The following is a 23,950-nucleotide window of genomic DNA, read 5'->3' as shown; positions in this document are numbered from 1 at the left end:
TGCAGTTAATTTGACCAAAAACATATTATTGAAATTTACAGTTGATGGACAGATTTGGACTTGAATAAAGAAAATCAGCATAGCATAGCATAGCATACATAGCTGTTAGTTTAGTTAGACAATTAAATATTATTAAGATCTCACCTGATGAAAATTTTGTTGAATGTTAAGATGTTTTTGTTGATTGTGTAGGCAAAACACGCGCTGCGTTTACTCTTATTGATGTCCCAGCCCATTCAATGGTCCAAGTCCGTAATATTTTTTTTAAAATCATATGAGGTTGACAGCTGTCATTTTTGACATTAACATTTGACATTTTCATTTTACATTCCATGCTTGTGGTGGTGGTTTTGTATTTGTTGTATTCGAAAATTAATCAATAAATTAATGTTTTAATAAATTAAATTACAGTGAAAAATAAAAATGGAATATAATTTAGGTTTCATTGGGGGAGGTAACATGTCTACCATTATTTTTAAGGGTATTTTGAGGAACGGTAAGTTGTTTTCATTTTGATTTTACTTAAAATTGAAGATTGAATTTAATCCGGAAGAATAGGCAATATTTGTATAAAAAATATAACAAAAACTACGTTTCATCTGGTTTGTTGTGAAAGCTGAATCAAGTTCCTTCTAGCCCTAGCTCCTAGCTAACATATTTTGTTGATGCTGCTAATAATAAATGAAACGTGACGAAACCTTCGAATTAGTTCGCTTTGATTAGTGTGTCTATAACTGAAGGCAAGGACAACATACAACATATTACCACGACTGGCTTTAATGTATTTTACTCATCCACAGTTAAGTAACTATTAATTTTGTAAATAAAGATCTATATGTACCCTCATCCACGTTTTAAGGAATGTAAAATCTTAATGCATTAAAGAAAGAGTTTGTACTTTCGCAAAGTAGCATGTTCTTATCCAGTTCCACTAAGATTTTGTAATTTTTTATCAATAAACATGCAACCACCTTAAACACATTCTACAAAAATGTAGTTCAATTTCAGACACTCATCCAGCGTCACAGACATGGGTATCAGGTCCTCATCCAGAAAACCTGGAACATTGGAAAAAAATGGGTGCAAACGTCACCTGTAGCAATGGGGAGGTGTTTGAAAAATGTGATATAGTTTTTCTAGGTGTAAAACCAGCTATGCTTCACGAAGCTCTCAAAGATGTTGGTGATAGCTTATCTCGTAGATTTGTAGACAATCCAAATCTGCTAGTAATTTCTATGCTAGCTGGAGTTAATTTGGATAGTCTTCAGAAGGTTAGTTTTAATAATGTATGTTTAATAGTATGAATCAGTTAAGAAAGACAATTAATAATCATTCATTAAAATTGTTCTAACAGTATAATTTGACTTATATTATTATGTTACATGAAAAATATTTTTAGATTTGTTTCATAATTAATTTCTAGATCAAAGAATCATTCATAATAAATACTTAACTCTATAATAAATTTCAGGCATTCTCAGCTCTAAATCTACAAAAAGATGTCAAGAATTTCATAAAGATTGTCCGCATTATGCCTAATGTTCCTATGGCAGTGGGCTCAGGAATCAGTTTATACTCTTACAACCATCTTAAGGGAAAACAAAAGAGCGAATTGGTCAGGCTGTTGCAATGTTGTGGTAGCTGTGAAGAAATACCAGAGTATTTGATGGACTCCTTAGGGTCACTGACTGGCTGTGGTCCAGCCTATGTAAGTGTTTTTACTAAGGCTGAGTTGCACCACCTAACTTTGACCATAACTTTAACAATAACTGGTATTTTTTTATGGAGTTTGACAGATTTTTGACGTTTGGTAAAGTTAAAGTAAGATGGTACAACCCAGCCTAACATTTCTTAGCATGTTAGTTCTAAATACTAGATTGCAATAACAATAGAATATTGGATAATACCAAATGAAGGGAATAAGAGATCTTTTAATTAATTTCTACAATACAGATTGGAACATAAACATTGTTAATACAAGAGTGTTTCCTAACACAAGTAACTATGCTTAAAAGGAAACTCCAAACCCTGTATGCTTTATGTACTTTGTAATGAAATAAAATATTTCTTGTGTTTTTTTACAATTTACAACCGTGAAAATAATGAAGGACAATTTTTTTTTTAAGATTTTCGTAATCATTGAAGCATTAGCCTGTAATGAAATAAAATATTTCGTAGGTATTTGTGTTTTTTTACAATTTACAAATAATGAAGGAATATCTTTTTTTAGATTTTCGTAATCATTGAAGCATTAGCCGATGGTGCGGTCAAACAGGGTGTCCCCCGAGCGATGGCTCTCCGCAACGCCGCACAGATGGTAATGGGCAGTGCTGCTTTGGTGCTCGAATCCAACAAGCACCCAGCTCAACTGAAAGACGAAGTGTGCTCTCCTGGTGGATCTACTATATGCGGCGTCAGTGTACTGGAGGAGGGTAGATTGAGGTACTTATTATCATATTTTTATCATGACATTTAAAATATTTTTTTTTTATGGAGTTTGACCCCAGATAACAATTTAAACTTGAATCTGACTTGCAGTAAGTTTGATGTATCAAAAATGAAGCTTTGTTTCAAATTTGCCATGGCAAGTATATAAACTTGAGGCAAGTTTAAATCAAACTTTCTAGTTTCCGAGCGACAAACTTGCATTAATGTGTTTCTATAAAGTATATGCAAGTTTGCCTTAACAAACTTGCATTATGTCTGCTTCTATAAATTATATGTAAGTTTGCCTTAACAAACTTGCATTATGTCTGCTTCTATAAATAATATGTAAGTTTGCCTTAACAAACTTGCAATGAATATGCATGTTTGACATTAAATAAAACAACAAACATAACATATATGTCGGAAAAGAACCAGGGATAGTGTTCTCAGGCGACTCAGACATGGTAATACGTGATCGAGTTATAAGGAGGCAGGGTATGATAATTTAAACAGTCAGGTGCGGTATTTAACACTGTAATCGAATTTAACAAAACAAAGTACACTGTTCATAATAACAACGATTGATTGGTTCGATAACTTGAGGCAAACGATCCGTCGGAGTGGCGCGTGCGCACCGTGCGCTAGCAGAGTCTCGTCTCCCCGCTCGGTGTCGGCCCAACTCGACGTTCCGTTAGCGCGCGGCGCCACCTGGCGGGCGGAATGCGCGCTTTGCCTCGTAACAAAATCATCTTCAAATCATTTTCGCCGACACGGCCTTCCTGACGAGCGGCACGTCCTCGTGCGTTAATCATCTGTAACCAAAAAAATTCAAACTTGAACCCAACTCAGCTCACCTCCTCTACAGCTCTACCATCATCTCTACAACCACAAAACAACTCTCTTTAACCATCATCTCATTTGGAACGCGTGGGACACTCGCTACAGCTCTGCGCCACGCGCTGGGGGCCATCACGCATGTAGCGTGAGACAGGCCAGCGGCTTGCAGCCAGTCAACGAGATGTTCCGTTACGTACCTTCACCATCATCACATAATATGCCGGCTGGTCTCATCACCACCGCATCTCTCTCATTTTCCATTTCCCGATGCACTTGTACCACAGTGGTACCAACAACTCCACCATAACCTTCATCATCACTGCTGTCTACCTCTCTAGTAGACACAACTCTACCATCAATACTGTTATCAACCACCTCTGTGCCCTCAGTTCGCTCACCACCCAACTCATCACTACTACCCGCCGACACGGACCCATCATGCTCTAAGGCCTGATCACATAGAGCCTTGGCCATTTCTGTTAGACCTTCGCGCCCTCTAGGCACCCTACGCAAACTTTCGTGGGGGTATTTGTAAATTCTCTTTGAGCCGTCAACATGTTGCAAAGTGTAGCGATCGTTCTCTAACACTTCGATAATTTTAAAAGGCCCCCTAAACTTCCGGTCCAACTTAGTTTGATTTCGTTCACAGCATTTTAGAAAAACAAAATCACCTACACTGAAGGCACTAATTTGAGCTTTACCTTTATTGAAGCGTTCTGTATCTGACCTAGCCACGACTTCGATATTAGTACTAGCGTTTTGGCGAATATCACTCAAATTGGCCCTACCTTCGGAATCGTCATTATTACAAGTAATCTTTGAAATGCCTAGAGGCTGTGATTTAATTCCAAACATAAGTTCAGTTGGGGAATATCCAGTAACTCTACATTTTGTGGAGTTTAAAACTAACTGGATTTCACCAAGTTCATCGCGCCAAATGTTGTCTGAGCTATTTTCAGTAATAGTAAGAAGGTTTTTGAGAGTTTGCATCACCCTCTCCACCTGCCCGTTAGCTCTACTAGCCCCAACTGCAATAACATGGAACTCTATATTATTTTCGGAGCAAAACGCTTTAAAGCCACTACTTATGAAACATCGCCCTTGGTCAGCAATTACTCGTTTTGGGGTACCAAACAGATGAATAGCCTCTTTGAGTGACTCTATGGCACAACTAGCGTCTAGACTAGATGTCAACCGTAGTAGAACATATTTAGTGAACGCATCAATTATAACACAGACGTACTCTTTTTTTGAACTTTTCCCACTTAATTTCCCACTTAATTTCCCACTTAGGTCGATGTGCACTGTGTGCCAAGGAACAGGTGCTTTTGGTATCGAATGCAGTTGTATTGGTTGAGCACCAGAAGTACCTTTACAAGCCCTACACACTAAACAAGCATCTACAAATTTTTTGACAGCTTTCGCCATTCCAGAGAACCAATACAAGTCATATAACTTGTCCAAAGTTTTGTCATAGCCAAGATGTTTCACTTCTGCATGAACATGACTAATAAGAGACCATACTAGAGATTGAGGGACTATAGGCAACCAAACATTTCTTTTATTGCGTTGAACTTTACGATAAAGGACGCCTTTTCTAATATCATAAGACTGCGCCACGTCTTGTGAGAGATCTCCAGCTCTCCATTTATCCATAATATCGACTATCTCCTTATCCCTTTGCTGTTCTACTGCTAACCATTCTCTGTGTAACTCAAGAGACTGAATTTCTTTTGTTAATGGGTCTAAGTCAACTCTATTACATTCGGTTTGAGGCAATGGGTTTCTCGATAAAAAGTCTACATGGGGCATATTACGTCCTTCTCTATACTCTACGTTAAAGTCATAACTTTGCAATATTGCCCACCACCTATGCACGCGGGGCGTGAGATCTTTTTTTGTACTAGACGATTTCAATGCGTTACAGTCCGTCCTAACTGTAAAATGGCGACCGTACAAATAATGCCTGAAATGCTCGACAGCACGAACTACAGCCAGCGTCTCCAGTTCATAGGAGTGGTACCGCGATTCAGCATCTGAAGTGCGCCGACTGTAGTATGCCACAACATGCTGAGTACGCCCATCCCGTTGTATCAAAATAGCGCCGTAACCCAGCGAGCTTGCATCTGTATGAAGCTCTATGTCTTTATCCGGATCGAAAATTGTCAATACTGGCTCCGAGGTTAAAATCTCTATAACGCGCTTATGGATTTTGTTATGCTGTTCCGTCCAATTAATAGCACCGTTGTGCTGCGTGAGAGGGTACAAAGGTGCCATTAATACGGAAAACCCTGGTATGAACTGCCTGAAATACGAGGCTAGCCCAATAAACTGGCGAACTTGAGTAGCAGTACGTGGCGCTGGAATCTCTACTAGTGCTTTAATTTTGATAGGATTTGGCCTGATTTCCCCCGATTTTATCTCATAACCCAAATAAGAAATTTCCCGCTTAAGGAATTTACACTTTTTCATATTCAACGAGAACCCAGCTTTTGTAAGTGCCGCGAGAACTAACTCTAACCTTTCCAATCCTTGCTCTACATTTTCTGACGGTATTAAAACGTCATCTATGTAGACAAGAGCAAAGTCACAGTCTTTTAGAGCATTCTGAATGCATCTTTGGAACACGGACGGTGCATTTTTAAGTCCAAAGGGCATGGCGGTATATTCGAACTGCCCATCGGGCGTAACGAAGGCAGTTCGCTCTACAGAACCTGCTTCTACGCTAATACAATGGAAACCTGAAGTCATGTCAAGAGACGTAAAGAAATTTGCACCGTGCAGCTTATCAATGTGATCGCTAATTCGCGGCAGAGGATAATTATCGGTTCGCGTATTTGAGTTTAACTCCCTGTAATCTACTACCATACGGTCAGTCCCATCTTTTTTCTTGACGAGCAAAATGGGACTGGCGAAAGGAGAATTGCTTTCTCTAATAATGTTAGCCTCAAGTAACTCAGACACTTTATCCTTTACTACTTGCCGCTCACTTGCCGATAGCCGATACGGACGTCTTTGTACCGTTTTATTTGGGTCAATAAGGTCAATTTTCATTTCTCCTGTAGTTACGCGTCTTTTAGGAACACCCTCAACAAAATTATCAGAATAGGAGGTAAGTATGTTCAGCAAAGAATTTTTAGATTCACCTTCTAAATCAGTATCAACTTGTGCTTCAAATGGGGTGGCCGTTTTGTCACAGGATATTAATTGAGAAAATTTCGATTTAAATAAATTGACACCCTTGCTATCGATTTCAACGTGTACCCCCATGTCTATAAGATCACGACCTAGTAAAATGGGCTCAATCAAATAAGAATCATCAACGACGTAAAATAAAATTTTCAATGTCAAATTTTGGACATTAATTGTGCATCTCATTTGCTTTGTACACTTGACGTCCGAATTACCTATCCCCACTAGAGTCACAGTGTCGTAAAAATACTCTCTATTTATTTGATCAGCAAGACTACTTTTAATTAAGGAACATTCTGAACCAGAGTCAAAAAGAAAACGACAACTCATACCTGCAACATGTAGCTCACCAGTAACCGCCCGTTTGCTGCACAGTTTTACCTCCTTCTTCGAGGCTTGAGAAGCTTCGCGAAGAGCGGCGGCGGCTGGGCAGACGCTGGCGACGTGTCCCGGCTTACCGCAGGCATAACACGTCACGGCTCGTTTTTCGTCATAGCGTTGGGGCCCTGGTGACGGCTTGTGAATCTGTGAACTTTCACCACGAATTTGAGGACAGTTAAAAATTCGGTGGCCTATTTCCCCACAACGATGGCAAGAACCAGGAAATGTTGACATCGGTCGCTGATTATTATATCGTGGGCGTTTATTGTCAATGTGGGTAGTGGCATCGTCGATATGTCGCTTCATAGATACCCCACGTAATATACGACACAGCTGTGATTTTGAAGATATGCTACTGGCATTCAATTCGCGCCTTAAATTATGATCACAGTTCGCCAATATTGACACAGCAAATCCAGTTATAACTTCCTCATTTAATTCAACTTTAGGTATTGTCTCAATCAAATTCCAAAGACGCAATGCGCCGTCTGCAGCGGTTTCTTTATCATTAATTTTGAACTTTATAATTCGATCAAAATAATCTTGCATTAACAACGGTTTAGCAAACTTCGCAATCAGAATATTTTTCACATTTTCCCACGTAATACAATCCGGCTGGATCTTGGTTAGGCACGTAGCAGCACGACCACGAAGCGCTTGCATTAAGGGTAATAATAAATCGGTACCTTTCAAATCCTTGTGCCTTACTATCACCTCGTTAATCTTACACCAGCCTTCGATGTCTGCGTCCGGATCGTCGGGGTCAAATTTGATGAGCGCCACCTGCGCGGGTGGCTGGAGCCCACCCGCCAACACGCGTAGCATCTTCAACAACGCAGCAGCATCGCCCGTATCACCAGGCCTGTTCATCTCCGCGAGTTCACATCGAAAACAAAACACGCACGATAGCCCACCTACAGGAGGCGATTCGACAAGGCGTCACATACGAGATACGAGCGAGCATTGACACACGCACGCGTACTCTTGTATTATGGAAAAAAATAAAAAAATACTGTGCAGTATTTAACTGCCTAAATAATAATATAAAAACACAATGTACTTTTTTTAAGTTGCCTGAAGACACTGAGAGGTAAATAAGTGGGTATTGTTATTCATGATAATTCATGCAAATTCATGTATTTCTTCCGACATTTTCCGCGATTTGGCACTTCACGTCACACATTAGTTTGCCGAAGTTCGCCGAGCCAGCTATTGTCAATTATTATAGGTGTCAAACAGGATAGGGTCTTTGCGCTGGTTTTCGTCCAACTATCGGAGTTGCCAACTTTGTGATCTTAAAATACCCTTACATAAATGTATCATATTATTTTATGTCGTTCGAGTGCTCATAAAGGCAGTCAACTAAAGTCCATACTGCAACGCACACACAATCCGCACCGTAACGTAAACGCCTTGCCTCGCCGATGACAGTGCGCGAAGGGCAATGACAGCTCGCAAAACACTGACGTATATCAATGTCTCATGGACTTGGCGTAACTTTAAAATAAACGTACCTACTCGGTACATTACGCACACATTTACACGCATTATAAATACATACACGATTTAAGAAAACAACATTGCCGCAATATAGGTAATCAGCTGACAGGTATTTGTGTGTGTGTGTGTGTGCGTGTAGTTGTCAGCTGATTGCCTATAAATATGTTGTTTTCTTAAATCTTGTTCGGCACAAGTCAGGTAGTTAGTGACGTCACATGAAAATGTTGCCAGAATGAGTACTGACCAAACATTATCTATTTCTTTTTTTATACATCACCAGGGGTAAGTTAGAAAGAGATAAACAGCTGTTTGTCATTAATTTGTCGAATTTTTGTATATATCTATACAGTGTGAGTCACGTTAAAGTGTACATATGAAAATAGATGAAACTAGACCTATTTTTATCGACAAAAAATAGGTCAAAAAATTTTTGAGATTTTTTTTTATTTTTTTATAGAATTTTTTTTCTTCCAATTACTTATTGTAAAGAAAACGTAATAACTTTTAAACTAAGCGGTATATCCTGATAAAATAAAAACAGTAATAATGCTAAATAACAGGCAATATTAAAAAAATACATAAAATACACAAAAAATGCCAAAAAATAACAAAAAATGATACTTTTTGAAAGAAATCTGCTTTTAAATTCGTGTTTTTTTGGTTATTTGATAAATTTCTCCAAAAAATGCCCCTATAACAGGTGGTTTTTATTACTTTGTATTATTCTCTATCGTATTATCTTTGTAAAACCAAAAATCGCATGTCTCTATCCCTATCACAACATTTGCTATGATCGTTTGAACAAAGGCCTGCCACAACATTATTCTCCGCTACAGGTAGAGACAATTTTAATTTTAACTAAAATGCTTATTTTACTTCGAAATCTTTTGTTTTTATTTGAAATCTAACTTGTCTTTATCAAAATTACAAATCTAGAGCCATTTTCAGTTTTGTTGTTAACGAAGCGTTGAATGGCGCGCCCGGAGAGGCTTAGTTCAAACGATCATTGCAAACGTTTTGATAGGGATAGAGACATGCGATTTTTGGTTTTACGAAGGTAATACGATAGAGAATAATACAAAGCAATAAAAACCACCTGCTATAGGGGCATTTTTTGGAGAAATTTATCAAATAACCAAAAAAACACGAATATAAAAGCAATTTTTTTTCAAAAAGTATCATTTTTTATTATTTGTTGGCATTTTTTGTGTATTTTATGTATTTTTTTAGTGTCACCTGTTATTTAGCATTATTACTGTTTTTATTTTATCAGGATATACCGCTTAGTTTAAAAGTTATTACGTTTTCTTTACAATAAGTAATTGGAAGAAAAAAAATTCCATAAAAAAAATAAAAAAAATCTCAAAAAAATTTTGACCTCTTTTTTGTCGATAAAAATAGGTCTAGTTTCATCTATTTTCATATGTACACTTTAACGTGACTCACACTGTATTTCCTCTCCACTATTACCTCCATGCCACAAAAGGCGATACGTTGTTGATCCCTTTCCGAGTTGATTTGCCTGCTATATGACCTGAGCTATGCTTTAAAAAAATGACCCTTAGTCATCTAAGATTTAATTTTGTATGAAGAAGTTTAATAAACACTTAAAATTGTGTTTATAATGCTATCAATTAGACATACGTGCCAAAAACTTTTCCTGTCAGCACGTTTTTTTCTAGCGCGATGATTTCTGCAATGTACCGGTGACCGGTGTATGGCCGCGCATTTACGTAATTTTTTGGAACTCACTACTTTTTAAATTACATTTTCATTTAGGTAGAACTGTTGCTTAGGCATTATAGATTGCAACAAAACTAGCGCGGGATGGCTACTGCCTTCTGTGAATACAATACTTTGTATTCAAATTTTACGCATGTGTTTATGGCAGCTCAGTGAAATGGACGAAAACCGAAGTTAGATAGAAAACCAGCATAATGACCCTACTTTCAAAAATTAATATTGCGATTTTATAAATCACTTAAACAACTTTATATTAATTTGCGGTACGAAGTACGCCGGGACAGCTCGTAAAACAAATTCATTATTTACATATTACTAATTTATCAACTTTGTTCATTGTTAGTTCATTAGTTGTTCGTGTTTCGTTTGGGTTAGACCAAGAGCCGAATGCAAAAAATAAATGTTACTTAATTATATTAATCCTACAAAAAACGGACGGACGTGTGCAAGTCTAATAGCCATATACTTGGTTAACTCATTTTAAAAAGTGCACAAAAACGTTCTATGTTCAGACTAGACAGACTATATGACGAATCTATAAGGGTTCCGTTTTTGCCATTTGGCTACGGAACCCTAAATACCGTATCAAAATCTGTTGCATAGTTTTAAAGATCTAAGCATACATAGGGACAGACAGACAGGAAAGCGACTTTTTTTTATAATTATTACGTAGTGATGATGGGCATATAGACCAAATAAAGACATTTTGATTTAAGGGGGGGACACCGTAAGAGCCATTCACATTTTTATCAGAAAGTTAATAAATTAATATATTTAGGTTTTTGAAATCTAAAACAGCCAGGAAATCAAAGAGGCAAACATGATACCTTTGTGATTTTATAGGAATTTTATTGTAAAACACGGTCATATTAAACTTTTATAAAAAAATCCAGAGGTAAATGTTTTTTTTCGAGAAATTTTTTTTCTAATTGTGTTTTCGAAAATATCATCCCATCACACATACGTTCTGTAATACATAATATTGAAAACAGTGCGAAATATCGTCAATTGCAGTTTTCACATACTAAGGGCCCATAATGAAATTAGTATAATGTTTGTTTATGTAATAAAATTTGGTTTGAAATACCTACTGAATTGAATTTTTATTTCTTACTAGCTTTTTGGCTTCGCCCACGTGAAATAAATTGTCACAGTTATGTGTGTTATAAAATATTTAGGTGCTAGCTCTTACACTATATAACTGGCGGCCGCATGTAGCTGCGCGTTGCCGCGAAGAGCAGTGAATGCAAGTGTGGTGCGCTAGATGGCGACACAGTAGCTTCTTGTAGCAGTCAGCCCTATGGCATCAAGACAGTACCGATCACTGACGTATGTCAACAAAACGGTGCTCGACTCTTAAGACAAGCTAAATTACACCATATTGTTGAAGACATTGAGCATACATTTTTTTGAATACCTTCGCGAAGAAAAACTTCTGTACGTAGTACTTATTATTATTCTGTGGTATCACTCACACTTTCCGAACAAGTTGCATTGTCAGAGTTTTTCGAACAACCCGCACTACCCACCGCATAATGTTCCGTGGTCACGCTTGATTTACTTGCTGACCCACCATCGTTACACTCTCGGGTCCCGCATCCCACTTCTGATGTCGGAAAAGAACCAGGGATAGTGTTCTCAGGCGACTCAGACATGGTAATACGTGATCGAGTTATAAGGAGGCAGGGTATGATAATTTAAACAGTCAGGTGCGGTATTTAACACTGTAATCGAATTTAACAAAACAAAGTACACTGTTCATAATAACAACGATTGATTGGTTCGATAACTTGAGGCAAACGATCCGTCGGAGTGGCGCGTGCGCACCGTGCGCTAGCAGAGTCTCGTCTCCCCGCTCGGTGTCGGCCCAACTCGACGTTCCGTTAGCGCGCGGCGCCACCTGGCGGGCGGAATGCGCGCTTTGCCTCGTAACAAAATCATCTTCAAATCATTTTCGCCGACATATATTTTTTTATTATTTATACTTTTATCTTATCTTACTTTAAATGAGAAAAAATCGGTTTCATGGTCGCCGCTATTGGTTTTTTTCTTTATTTTGTGTTTCTGCTCTGAAACAAAAAGAAACAAGTATATTTACCACAGGTTAAGACATTATTTTACATTTAATTGTATAAGTTTCTGTACTACTAACAAAATTATGAACTATGTCTGAAATAAATATATTTATAGTAATCCTTAAAAACTACTATAAGGGTAAGGGGTTATTAGTTAAAATTCTGAAAGGAGCACATCTAAAATTTGTAAATCACTAGGTACATAGTATAAAAGAAAGTCGCTGTCTGTCTGTCCCTTGTGTAATAATAATGTAATATATGTATAACTAGCGACCCGCCCCGGATTCGTATGGGGTTCTATTATATAACCTTTCTCATAAATCCCTCTAACTATTGTTGAAAACCGCATCAAAATCCGTTGCATAGTTTTAAAGATTTAAGCATATGTATATAGGAACAGACAGCGACAGCAACTTTGTTTTATACATATGTATAATACATGTACCCGTGTGAAGCCGGGGCGGGTCGCTAGTGTAAAATAAAATACATCTAATGTAAATAAATTAAATCTTACCTTTTTGAAAGTCTAACTTTAGCTTGATTTAGCCAATCACTTATAATTTCTTTTAGACTGTCTTCAGTTACATCTTCGTTGATTTTTCTACATATTTCTGAAAAATAAAATAGAAATAATTAACACTAACAAACACGAATGATTCAGAAAATAATAGTAGTAGGTATATTGAGAGATATACAGGTGTATCTAAATGAATTCATTGGCAACCTTGCAGGGGGAAGCTCAGACCATCATTATGAACAACTTTATTTTCGTGATCAGTTTTTGTATGAAAACAGGAAAAATTGGTCATAGGAAAAGTCAGTGGCGGATTTACCAATAGGCCAAGTAGGCCAGTGCCTAGGGCGGCAGTTTTAGAGGGGCGGCAAAATTAGCAAATTTTTTTTTACAGGAAAAAAAATACAATTATACGTATACACAATCCTTACATAAATAAACGATTAATAAACGCACTGTAATATATACTTAAGTACTTATGTGATCATGAATTTTAAAATATTCCAATAGCGTTTCATTAAAAAAAAAAGTCGTAACACAGGATCTTCGGAGCCTAGCACGAGCACCATCTCTCCACAACTTCGCGTATATTGTTTTACAGGGTGGCCCAGAAGAAAATTCACTTTTTAAAATTCAAGGAAACGAAAACTGTACATTTTTGTAGAACTTTAGCTATTGCAATTTAAAGGAAATTTAGTGCAATTTATTTTAAAATTGACTATCTTTTATAAATTTTATCGTACATGACGTGATTCCCTTGACGTTTACAACATTCGGTCAACATACATCAAAATTTTGGAAAACTTTCGTAAGCGCTCCTGCACACGACGCCGCTACCATGCCGCCGCGGCGCCGTCGCCGCGCCTTTGCATTGTTTATACGCGCCGCGTGAACACCGCTGCCGCGCCGCGCGCGATAATATGCTTTGACGGCGCGGTGGCGGCGCGGCGGCGGTTTTACTCGGTGCGTATGAACAGTGTAGCGGCGCGGCGACGGCGCGGTGGCGGCGTCGTGTGCAGGAGCCCTTAGAGTCACCTCAAAATGGATTCAGGATGGATGAATGCTGCAGAGTTTTTGGATTATTAGAGTACCTACTCTTCTCATAAGGTAACCCCACAAAAAGAAGTCTGCTGGAATGAGATGGATGGATGGATGATTAATTTTTGAGAGCGCTATACTGGTAGGCTGAAAAGCTTTTTGATTTCAAAGCTGCAAGATTCGCAAGGTAATGCCAAATGTTTGTCTCGAAGCGCTGGTAGGGCAAAAAAAGAATGAGACATGTATAGGCTCCTTAAGAGCATTTGACGATTTGCAAGAACTAATTTAATTAGTCTAAACAAATAAAGATAATTTTGATTTTGATTTTATGACCGGAGCACTTGGTTTCATCAAGATGGGGCTGCGTGTCACACTTCAACTGAGAGCAATTTAGATGGTTCCCACAAAAAAATTATTTCAGGCAGGGGTGACATCTCTTGGCTACCAGAAAGCCCTGATCTCACTCCAGAAAATTATTTTTTGTGGTGTTACATTAAGAATGGAGTATACTTTTATAATCCAACAAACATGCAACAACAGAAGCTGAGCATTCGGCAAAAAATTGAAAATAGGTTTCGAGGTGATTCTGACGAACGCATTCCAAGATTTTTATGTATGTTGATCGAATCTTGTAAGCGTCAAGGAAATCTCCTGGGCGATGTAATTTAATAAAGGTAAATTTAAAAATAAATTGCATTAAATTTTCTTTAAATTGCAATAGTTTAAGTTCTATAATAATGTACAGTTTTCGTTTCCTTGAATTTTCAAAAGTGAATTTTCTTCTGGGCCACCCTGTATTACCAAGCCTTGGTCTTTCTGTTTACCTTTAAGTAGTTCTTAGCCAATTATACTGGATATAGCACTTCGCATGGCTCTGTGCACACTGGTGACAAATTGTTCAGGTGAGAGAAGCTTTTCTTGCTTAAAACGGGTTAAAAACTATCTACGATCTACTTTAAGTCAAGAAAAGCTTAATGTCATTAAGTTCACAAGCATACTAATAACGGGATTAAACTAACGTATTGAATTTCAAAAGTCAGTAGGTAGGGGCGGCAAAAATTGAATGGCCTACTAGCGGCAAATTTGTAAATCCGCCACTGGGAAAAGTTCATAATGATGGTCTGAGCCACCCCCTGCAAGGTTGCCTATGAATTCATTTACACCCTGTATAAGTTTGTAATAAAATAAAGGTACTTACGAAAGATTAATTTATAGGTTTCTGTACTCATAAATGACTTTTTATTCGAATTTTTCATCTGTTTCCCAGTTAACGAATACAACTCGGCTACATCATCTAGAATTATTCGTCTCAACATATTAGTCGTAAGGCTTCTTACATTTCTGCCGCCAATACCAGACAAAAATGACATCTGAAATTTAATTAAAGTAGCATTAGAATGTTTTCATAGAATAATAAAATTTGCCCTGTGTTTAAGTATTTAATTTATACATACTAATGCCTGTATTCTTGTTTATTTTTAAATGGTCATCGAAATTATTAAAACTTGCAATATCTTTTACTGGTAGACTTGCCAAAAGTTCTGAAAGACCTGCATTGTCATCTGTTGGTGAAAATGTTTCTTCGGACCTAGCTAACGGTAAATCCAATTTTCTATTGATTTCAGCCATTTGGTTAGCTAGGTCTTCTGACACAATCTGAATCATATGACTCTGTTGTATAGCATATTGCTTGTTTGTAATGCACTCTGTAACAAATAAAAAAACATGGAAAAGTCATAACTAAAACAAGTGAAAATATGAAATTTTGTCGCATTGCATCTTTGACGAGAGAAGCTCATTGCATGTTATAAAAACCTGTTACCTGATTGGCAGTTAACAGCTTTGAGTTGTGTTTGCTTGGCCTCTTTAGAACCGGAGGTGACTGGGTAATTTACAGCAGACATTATGTCCACTGTCACTTCATTTGTAACATCATTTTCTGCTTCGTCTGAGTCCAAATTTCAGGTTTCTTCCGCTTTTTTTAAATGTAATCGTGCTTCGCCATAAGTTTCTGAAATAAATAAAAAAGTCTCACAATAGTAAAATCTAGTTATAACTTAGCAATACAAAAATAAAGAAAATTATTTTACCATAACTTTTAAGTATTTTTATTTGATATTGTGACCATGTTGCTTCAGGTGCAGGTATCTTCTTCAAGTTTGTTTTTGATTTCTTCAGTGCATACATTAGGGTAATAACAAGTGTTGGTATCTTAACCACTTTGATGAAACTATGCCAGGAGCATCATCTTCATCTAAAAATGTAACCAAAAAAAATTTTTTTGATTCCATTATGCAAAGTCTGAAACCAAATAACACTATTAATTATAATTATATTATATAATATAATAGATAGGTATGTAGGAGGAAATTTATGTTACCTTTGCTAAGACATTAACTAACAATTTTAAGAATTAAATGAGGTAGGATAAAAGTACATGATAAGGTGGATAGGATGTTTAGGGGGTATTTTATATTTACATTTACAATTTTGAAGTGCTATGAGTGTAGTATTTTCATAGCAACATGATAGGTTATTGAAAGGAAAAACTATGACTTTTCCATCAATGTCAGTCACTGTACAGCAATTAATTTATTTTATTTGAGGATATTTGTTAATTTTAGACGTTCTATTTATGTATTATTTTCCAATTGCAGTGCAAGACAGGGTCCACGATGTACATTTACAACTTACAATAACACCTTTCTGTTACACGTAGATAATTAGAAATAGATATTGAGTAATATGCAATGATATTATATAAAAACAAAAGCAGATATGTTATAAGCGCTCGCGCTGTGAATACTCAAATACGTCCCAATTGGGACGTCTTGTGTTTAGTCTTCGTGTGGCCTGCGTCGTGCGCAATCGCGTGCGTACCACACCGTAAGTTCCTGTTCTTACCAAAATAAATAAAAAATACCATCGTGTGTGTTTCGAAAGTGTACCAATTATGACTCTAAAGTAAACAAAATACAAGGGATCTCTTACCACATGTGATTATGCAAAATTATTTAGTATTTATATTTTCAATTATTTATGCAAACAATCAAGACGCCATGCGCCATGTTCAAGTTAAGAAAGAGAAAGCGATCTTGTTTTGACGTTAGAGCGATAAGGATGCTTGCGCTGCGGACATAGATTAGTTAGTGCAGAATCGTCAAAACTATAGCTATCTCTTTCATTTGCGTGCTATTTCATATCTTTTGTTTCACTTATCAGTTACATTTGTCAATGTGTGCAATTTGGAATAGCTCGGCACGGATTCAAATCGTAATTTCTATGAACGTAACATATCTATAGTTCTTTAATATCATTGGTAATATGCATAACTAAACAGGATCGAACATGCAGGAACTATTTAGGGTTAGGAACACTTGGAACACGTTGCCTGGGTTTGAAAGTAGGTAAATAAGGTTTAAGGGATAGATATGAACTACATATTATCATTAATTCTGTTTGTAAAAGTAAAAATAAATGAACTAACCTTTAATCTTCAGCACGTCACGCGTCCAATTCGCACAACAGAAGCGTTTATTAAATAAAACACCGTGCAAAACAAAAAATCTTGTAGGTTCTACGTTCTACCACTGATTTTGTGCACTGCAAAACACAGATTATAGAGTATGCTGCAAAAGTGCAAAACACTTGGCTGTTTTTTCTTCCGGAACCGGAAGTTTTTGTTTTCTTTTTTATGGCTTCGGGCGAGTGACGTTGGCGTATGACCACTAGTGATTATTTGCAGTGTTGCCAGTCGGGTCTTGTCAGAAATTACCAGAAATATAAAAAAATGTAACCTTTTTGAATAAAAAGTAACATTCATACGGGGGGGGGGGGGGGGGGGGGTGCGGAGCGATTGTGTAAGGTTGTTCATGGATGGTTCATGTTTACCTAAATTCGAAATTTTGACCATTCCATGAAGACCGAAAAGTGACCGGTCGTATAAAACCGTTTCATGGATTTGCGTTTTATTATCAAAAAAACATTTGCTAAAACTCATTGTCTTTAACAAATAATAAATCAAATTCATGTTTAAATGCAGTTTATGACATAATTTTTAAATTGTCACTATTAATATTTTTACTGAATAACCTGTAAAAGTTAATTCTACAATTTCTGAAAAATCACCTAAAAGCTTAGATTAATAAAACCTAGATAGATAGTCAGTGCACGAAAGGTGAGGCAGATTTTAGTAAGCCAGAATGGCTTACTCGTAAACGTCACATGAACTGTCAAAGTGAAAAATTGGTAAACACGTCCGACGACTTTTAATTAATTAAGACGGTTTGTGCTGTGAAAGGGTGTCTAAATACATCAGAAAAACTAAAGAAAGTGACCAGTGTTACAATTACATTTCATAAGTAAGTACTACGATTCGACGCGTATTTTGCTTGAATTTGGCTTTCAAAAATTAAATACGGGAATGATACCAGTAACAAGAAAATTTATTTCCCAATTGTTCGCCGTACAAATACACTTCCTTTTTTATGAAATCGAGACTTTTCAGTCGATTTATCTTATTGTAATTAGGTAGGTACTTTGAATTCAATAAATAAGTAAGTACATGATGCGTTTTGTTTTTGTTAGTTATAAAATAATTAAAAACGTATTAAAAATTTCCCTACTTTCGGGAAAATCGCCTTCACTGTCTACACTCCCCAACAAAATTGACACTAATGACATAAGATTTTTGCCTCACTCTTGACGAAGCGTTTGTATGAAGACTATCCATCTAGGTTTTATTAATCTAAGCCTAAAAGTAACCTTTTCATTAGTGTAACCTAAAAGTAACCAATGCAGTTCAAAAGTAACCTAAAAGGTTACAAAAGTAACCTTCTGGCAACACTGATTATTTGCTCCATGCGTATGACAGTTTAACGCAAGTTTGTAACAAACAAAAAACTAACTTGATACTTCATCTTTGAAACATAGCGCAAAATGCAAACTTGCTTCAAAATTAAAAAAGCCTTGAAACATCATACCTAAATCAAAAAGCTTACAGCAATATTGCCACAAACTTGATTTGTCATATTTGACGTGACAATCTAATTTCAAATAAAAATCATGTTTGCAGCAAGTTCGCTTGCTATCTGGGACATTGAGTTATAATGTACTACGTACTAGAGAAGACATGTCAACGAGATTGTTTCTGGCACGCAAATAGGTCCGTGGACCGAATTTCAATTAGTATGTGCTCAGCGGTTGCTGTGACAACACGCTTGGGTGCAGTTTTGTTTTTTGAAAATATACCATCTTAAACACGAAAATACTGTTCAAATAACTCCAGAAACATATTAAATAAAAATCAAGGAATGACTTTTTACCATTATGTTGTACATTTATGCACTTTTAAACACTAATTTAATTTTAATTTGTCAATTACAAGGCGGCACCGCGGCGGCAGCCATTTTACGAAAATTTCAAAGATTAAAAATCGCAGACTTGACACTGACTCATAAATTACTATACGAAAGGAAGGTTAAATAAAGCAATAAAAAGATTTTTTTAACGATTATATTATTAGCAATTTGTATTGCACAAATTACTAATAGTCCCGTCCAGCCCCTCGTGTTAAGCTAAATAAGCTTGGGTTACGAGTGGGCTCACACAATAGTCGTGCGGCATCATGGATCAAACTTGTTCGAATCTCACTGCTGTTGTTCGTATGCGACTGGTTAGTTAGTAAATCACCCTAATTATTGACACCTAGCTCACGAGATAGGCTAAAATTATAATAATTATACAGTGTGTCTGGTCACCAGTGTCCGACCCGTTAGGGCGCAGTAATATGATCAATTTTATCGACAAATCTACTGATAAAACATTTTATCCCTACTATTTAAAAATTACAACTATTTTAATTTTTTTTCTGAGTCCGGATGGATTCTTTTATTTAGCAAAATCTACCGATGTACACGACCTATAAATATAAAAGTGAATTCGTTCGACAGCTGAAAAAGTAAGCAATACGTTGTCATCAAAAAGTTTACCAAAAGCTCCCATTTAAATTTCTTAGGAACACTTGAACGTTAAAAAAAATGATGCTTCTTTTTAGATTTCAATAGGTACTCAATACGTTTATTGCTTCCATAATAGTAATATAGGATTTGCTGATATAATACCTTGGCTTTAAATCAACTAATCTAGGTGCTAGCTACACAGGAGATGCAGCGGTGGAAAGGAGAGGTGGGAATAGTCCCGCAACTTCTACCTCACTTTGTATAGAATTGAGGTACAGCTAATAAACGAGTACTCAACCGCTGAGGAGCTCAATAGTTAACAATAGTGACAATGAAATAACTGAACGTCAGAAAGGTTCCGGAGTGGAGGCGTGGGTCATCCCTAGCTTTGTCCCTACCGTGACGAGTGGGAATTTTTCTAAAATCTCAAGATGGACTGACTAAAGATAACAGGAAGACGCTGTGTGCAGGCCACTATCAACTGGGCGACGTGAAAATCATTGGAGGAGGCCTTTGTTCAGAAGTGGACGTCCAGTAGCTAAAATGATGATGACGATGTTTCCTTACAGTATCCAATTCAATAGGCAGAAACTAAACGTAAACGAAGTGTCGCCTCTGTAATGGTATCATTATCTATAACTCATGATATTTCGTGCGCTGTTGGATGACAGTTTTAAACTAGAGATGGGTCATTTTTTTATCGAATTAGAAAATACCAGTTAACGATTCTCAAGGCGATTGTCGATTACATTAGATTTTAATCGGGAAGAAAAATTATTAAAGGCTTAAGCATCAGTATGAAGCCCATACTTACTTGTAGCACAAGTAACACGATTAGCCACAGTCCCCTCAGTTGTGAATTCGGAATCGCCAGTTGTAATTTTAAATTCGCATCACAGAGTGAAGTAACTAACACCAAAAAACGGCAGAGCGAAGTGATTTCGTTTCAACTGCCACGTTTTGTCACTTGTCTAGGAGGGCTAATATTAGTCTAAAGGAGAGGCGCTTAGATTACATTACAGGAAACGCACAATACTTATAATAAAAGAAAATAATATAAGTAGCTGAACATTTTTGCTATTGAGCACCATGAAAATTATAAATAACACAATTTAGTCGATTTGTTTATTTTCACAATCGATTCAAAATGTCTATGATGAGGCGACCGCAGGAACGTCACTATTCGCGCAATCCTAGCAATGAAGTACGACATTTTCTGGTGCAGATTTTATCGCCATAAATTATGAAACTTGATAGTCATGGATTTGACTGACAGCTGTCCGTCAAATTCCCGCCCCGCACCCCGCACTGCACATATTTTGTTCGCGATGTCTGTTCTATACGTAGTAATATTACTTCAATGATCTGGGACAGTTTTTTTGGCTTAGTTAAACTAAGCCAAAAAACTGTGTATGATAATGGTATGTTTTGGTAACACCTTCTGTGACCTTAATTTTTTTTTTACTTTGAAGTTAGGGCAAAATCTGCTTTGAGTTTTAGTTACGATTTTTTATTTGGAATTTCAACATCAATATAACTTAAAAAATGCATTTTGTATATTTTATAACATCAGTCCAGATGCTAATTGGTTTTTTTTTTTCTATTTACAGGTCTACACTGATAAACGCATTGGAAGCATCTACTAATAGGACAAAGAAACTGGATCCTAATGCAGCTAATTCCAAATAGTTTATAATTCAAGCTAATGGTATTAATAACATAGAATTCATATCTGTAGGTAATTGAAAGCCAGAAAAAGCTTTGGTGTTAAAAATAGTTATCAAAACAATCAGCCACACACATTAGTTTGAAAAGTAACTATCAAAAAGTTATGGTTATTTTTTAGTTATACCCCATTATGCTTGAGATTTTATTACTATGGTACAAATAACTATTTACTTATTTAAAACATTTTAGAACATATAATAATGCTGTACAAAAGGCGAAATTATACTTATTTGGCATAATTCTATTTATCCATATCCCCTGGGCCTCACACATCGCAATAACCCGAATATTCGCGCTATTTCAATGTGTGAGTAGGTATTCGCGTATACTGTTTTGCAGTCGCAGGACTTCGCTCCGTTGTCAAATCAATGTAGCCCGAATGTAAACGCGATGTGTCCACAGGGGTAAAAAACATTATTGTATCATCACTTCTTGATGTGGTGTTTACAGTAAATGACCAGTGCAATCAGTATTAACTTCTTCGTTTAAAAGGGAAGGATCTGTATTATTGATTTATTTAATATCTCATGTATTATTCCAATTAGTCATATTTAATGTAACTGCACGTATTAGATACGGGTCTGTATGTAAGGCTCTCTATAGAATCTCTTATTTGTTATACTCTAACTTGCGTGTTGTCTTTTGTGTTGTTTTATCCTATACTCGTACATACGTCGAGATTGTGTCCTCTATTTTTATTGTTATCTTGATCTGAGATCGTCTTTTTAATTTAAGCTTAAAAAACTTTGTTATTAAGCATAATTATTTTGATTATGCACGAAAAACACTCTAATTAATAATAAAAAACTGAATACAAAAATGTGAAAAATCTTTTATTATTTTTCCGAAAAAAAAAGAACATAAACCCAAATCCATCAGTATAATTATCAAATGATGCGATTAGGCCAGTAGAATTAAACACAAAAATGAATTAAATCGGAAATAATTCTTACTAAAGATTTTAGTGCTTTAATGGCTTCATTAGTTTTCCATAAAGACTCTCCTAGATTTTCGACTTCGACGGAGTTGTGCTTAAGTGGTGGGGGCCCCCGAAAGGGGTGCTTTTTCGGTATTCCGGTTATACCGCGTAAAGGACTTACCCTATCGAAAAGTGGTCTTCCTGACGGTTGAAGGCATTTAATCCTGCATTAAATAATACCAAATTCATATGTTTTGAACAAACCGTTCACGTGCAAATGTTCGGCAAAGTAGAAAATATGTGTATAATTAATGACCCTCTCCACGTCCAATGGCTCGTTACCCGCAGGCTTCCAAGTCTTGAAGAGGAGCGCCTCAACCAGTGTAACCCTATCAAGGCTTTTTTGCCTTTATCTAATTAAATATATTATCTCATGCACCATATTATCACGTACCCATTTCTATTACTATTCACATATAAATCCGTATTGCTATTGTGTTTTACATCAATATACTATACAATATTACAATATTATACTCCCAATAATATACCTATATATATTAACATACTTATATAATATGTTATTGTCATTCACTACACACCGCTTCCTGCAATCAAGTTTCATTTCAACTATTACTGAATTTGCTTGCAATAAACCGATCTCATACCCAGATATAATGTATTACCAACCAAGCCATTATCTATTCCAAATATCTAATAAACAATATTCTATATTACTCATCTTAATTCTATCAATTTCAAAGTATATTTCTGATATCACGTTGGTCCCCAGGTTAAGCAAGAATGAATAATACAACTCAAGTTATGCATGAATTGGACATAATTAATAACGTTCACAGTTTCGAATGTTGTACATCTAATCTTCACGAATTGTTGCCAACTGAGGTTCCAACTCTTTCAATCATTTCCCAAAATATTAGAAGCATAACTAAAAATTTCGAGGACTTTTGTGCTAACTTGTCGTTAATTAAACAGCAAGTGGACATATTAGTTCTTACTGAGTGTAGATTAAACCCAGATATTCCGTTACCGCAAATAACTGGTTTTTGTGTGTATAGTACCACTTACAAAGTAAATCAAAATGATGGTGTTGTCGTGTATATAAATAGCGCACTTGAACATAAAGTTAAGGAAATCCTAATTAACGAAGCATCATGTCTGGAGGTTATTGTACACAACTGCCTAATCTTATGTATTTATCGATCACCATCGAACTATAACATCGATAACTTCATTTGCTCGTTAGATTCACATCTTGACTCAAATAATATAAATAAAAATATTATTATAACTGGCGATATTAACATTAATATAATAGAAAACGGCACTGACCCACGCAGTGATAAATACCTTCAGATGATGGCTCAGCATGGTTTACTTCCAGGACATAGGCTCAACACCAGAATAAATAGTTGCATTGATCACGTTTTCATTGGCCTTGACCCAAGTAAATACCGTGCCTCAATAGCTGTCTTGCAAACCACGGTTACTGATCACTTGATGGTTTTAGCCAATGTCTATTCAAAAAAAGCATTTATTTACAGCAAAAATAAAACCAAAACAATCACTGACTACACAAACGCAATTAATACTCTGCGTGAACTAAATCTAACTG

The 23,950-nt window shown here is 36.3% G+C and overlaps 2 protein-coding genes and 1 long non-coding RNA gene across 3 annotated transcripts; 1 reads left to right on the top strand and 2 right to left on the bottom strand.

The window, feature by feature from the left end:
• Positions 1-331: 331 nt before the first annotated feature.
• On the top strand, positions 332-22,176 carry LOC135076521 (pyrroline-5-carboxylate reductase). Its single transcript, XM_063970972.1, has 5 exons — positions 332-496; positions 1,009-1,271; positions 1,472-1,708; positions 2,231-2,442; positions 21,278-22,176. Exons 1-5 carry the CDS (start codon positions 424-426, stop codon positions 21,354-21,356), a joined length of 864 nt encoding a protein of 287 aa, XP_063827042.1. The 5' UTR covers positions 332-423; the 3' UTR covers positions 21,357-22,176.
• On the bottom strand, positions 12,078-12,967 carry LOC135076520 (uncharacterized). The gene is made up of 2 exons (XR_010258285.1): positions 12,670-12,967; positions 12,078-12,149 (listed from the first exon to the last, which is right to left on the bottom strand). It is a non-coding gene; the product is annotated as an uncharacterized LOC135076520 (long non-coding RNA).
• On the bottom strand, positions 14,814-16,045 carry LOC135076519 (uncharacterized). Its single transcript, XM_063970971.1, has 4 exons — positions 15,798-16,045; positions 15,530-15,718; positions 15,168-15,413; positions 14,814-15,077 (listed from the first exon to the last, which is right to left on the bottom strand). Exons 2-4 carry the CDS (start codon positions 15,609-15,611, stop codon positions 15,025-15,027), a joined length of 381 nt encoding a protein of 126 aa, XP_063827041.1. The 5' UTR covers positions 15,612-15,718; positions 15,798-16,045; the 3' UTR covers positions 14,814-15,024.
• Positions 22,177-23,950: the final 1,774 nt, after the last annotated feature.

The sequence above is a fragment of the Ostrinia nubilalis genome, chromosome 12 (assembly GCF_963855985.1).
Source record: "Ostrinia nubilalis chromosome 12, ilOstNubi1.1, whole genome shotgun sequence".
Taxonomy (NCBI): Eukaryota; Metazoa; Arthropoda; class Insecta; order Lepidoptera; family Crambidae; genus Ostrinia; species Ostrinia nubilalis.
This window is presented reverse-complemented; position numbering and strand designations above follow the sequence as displayed.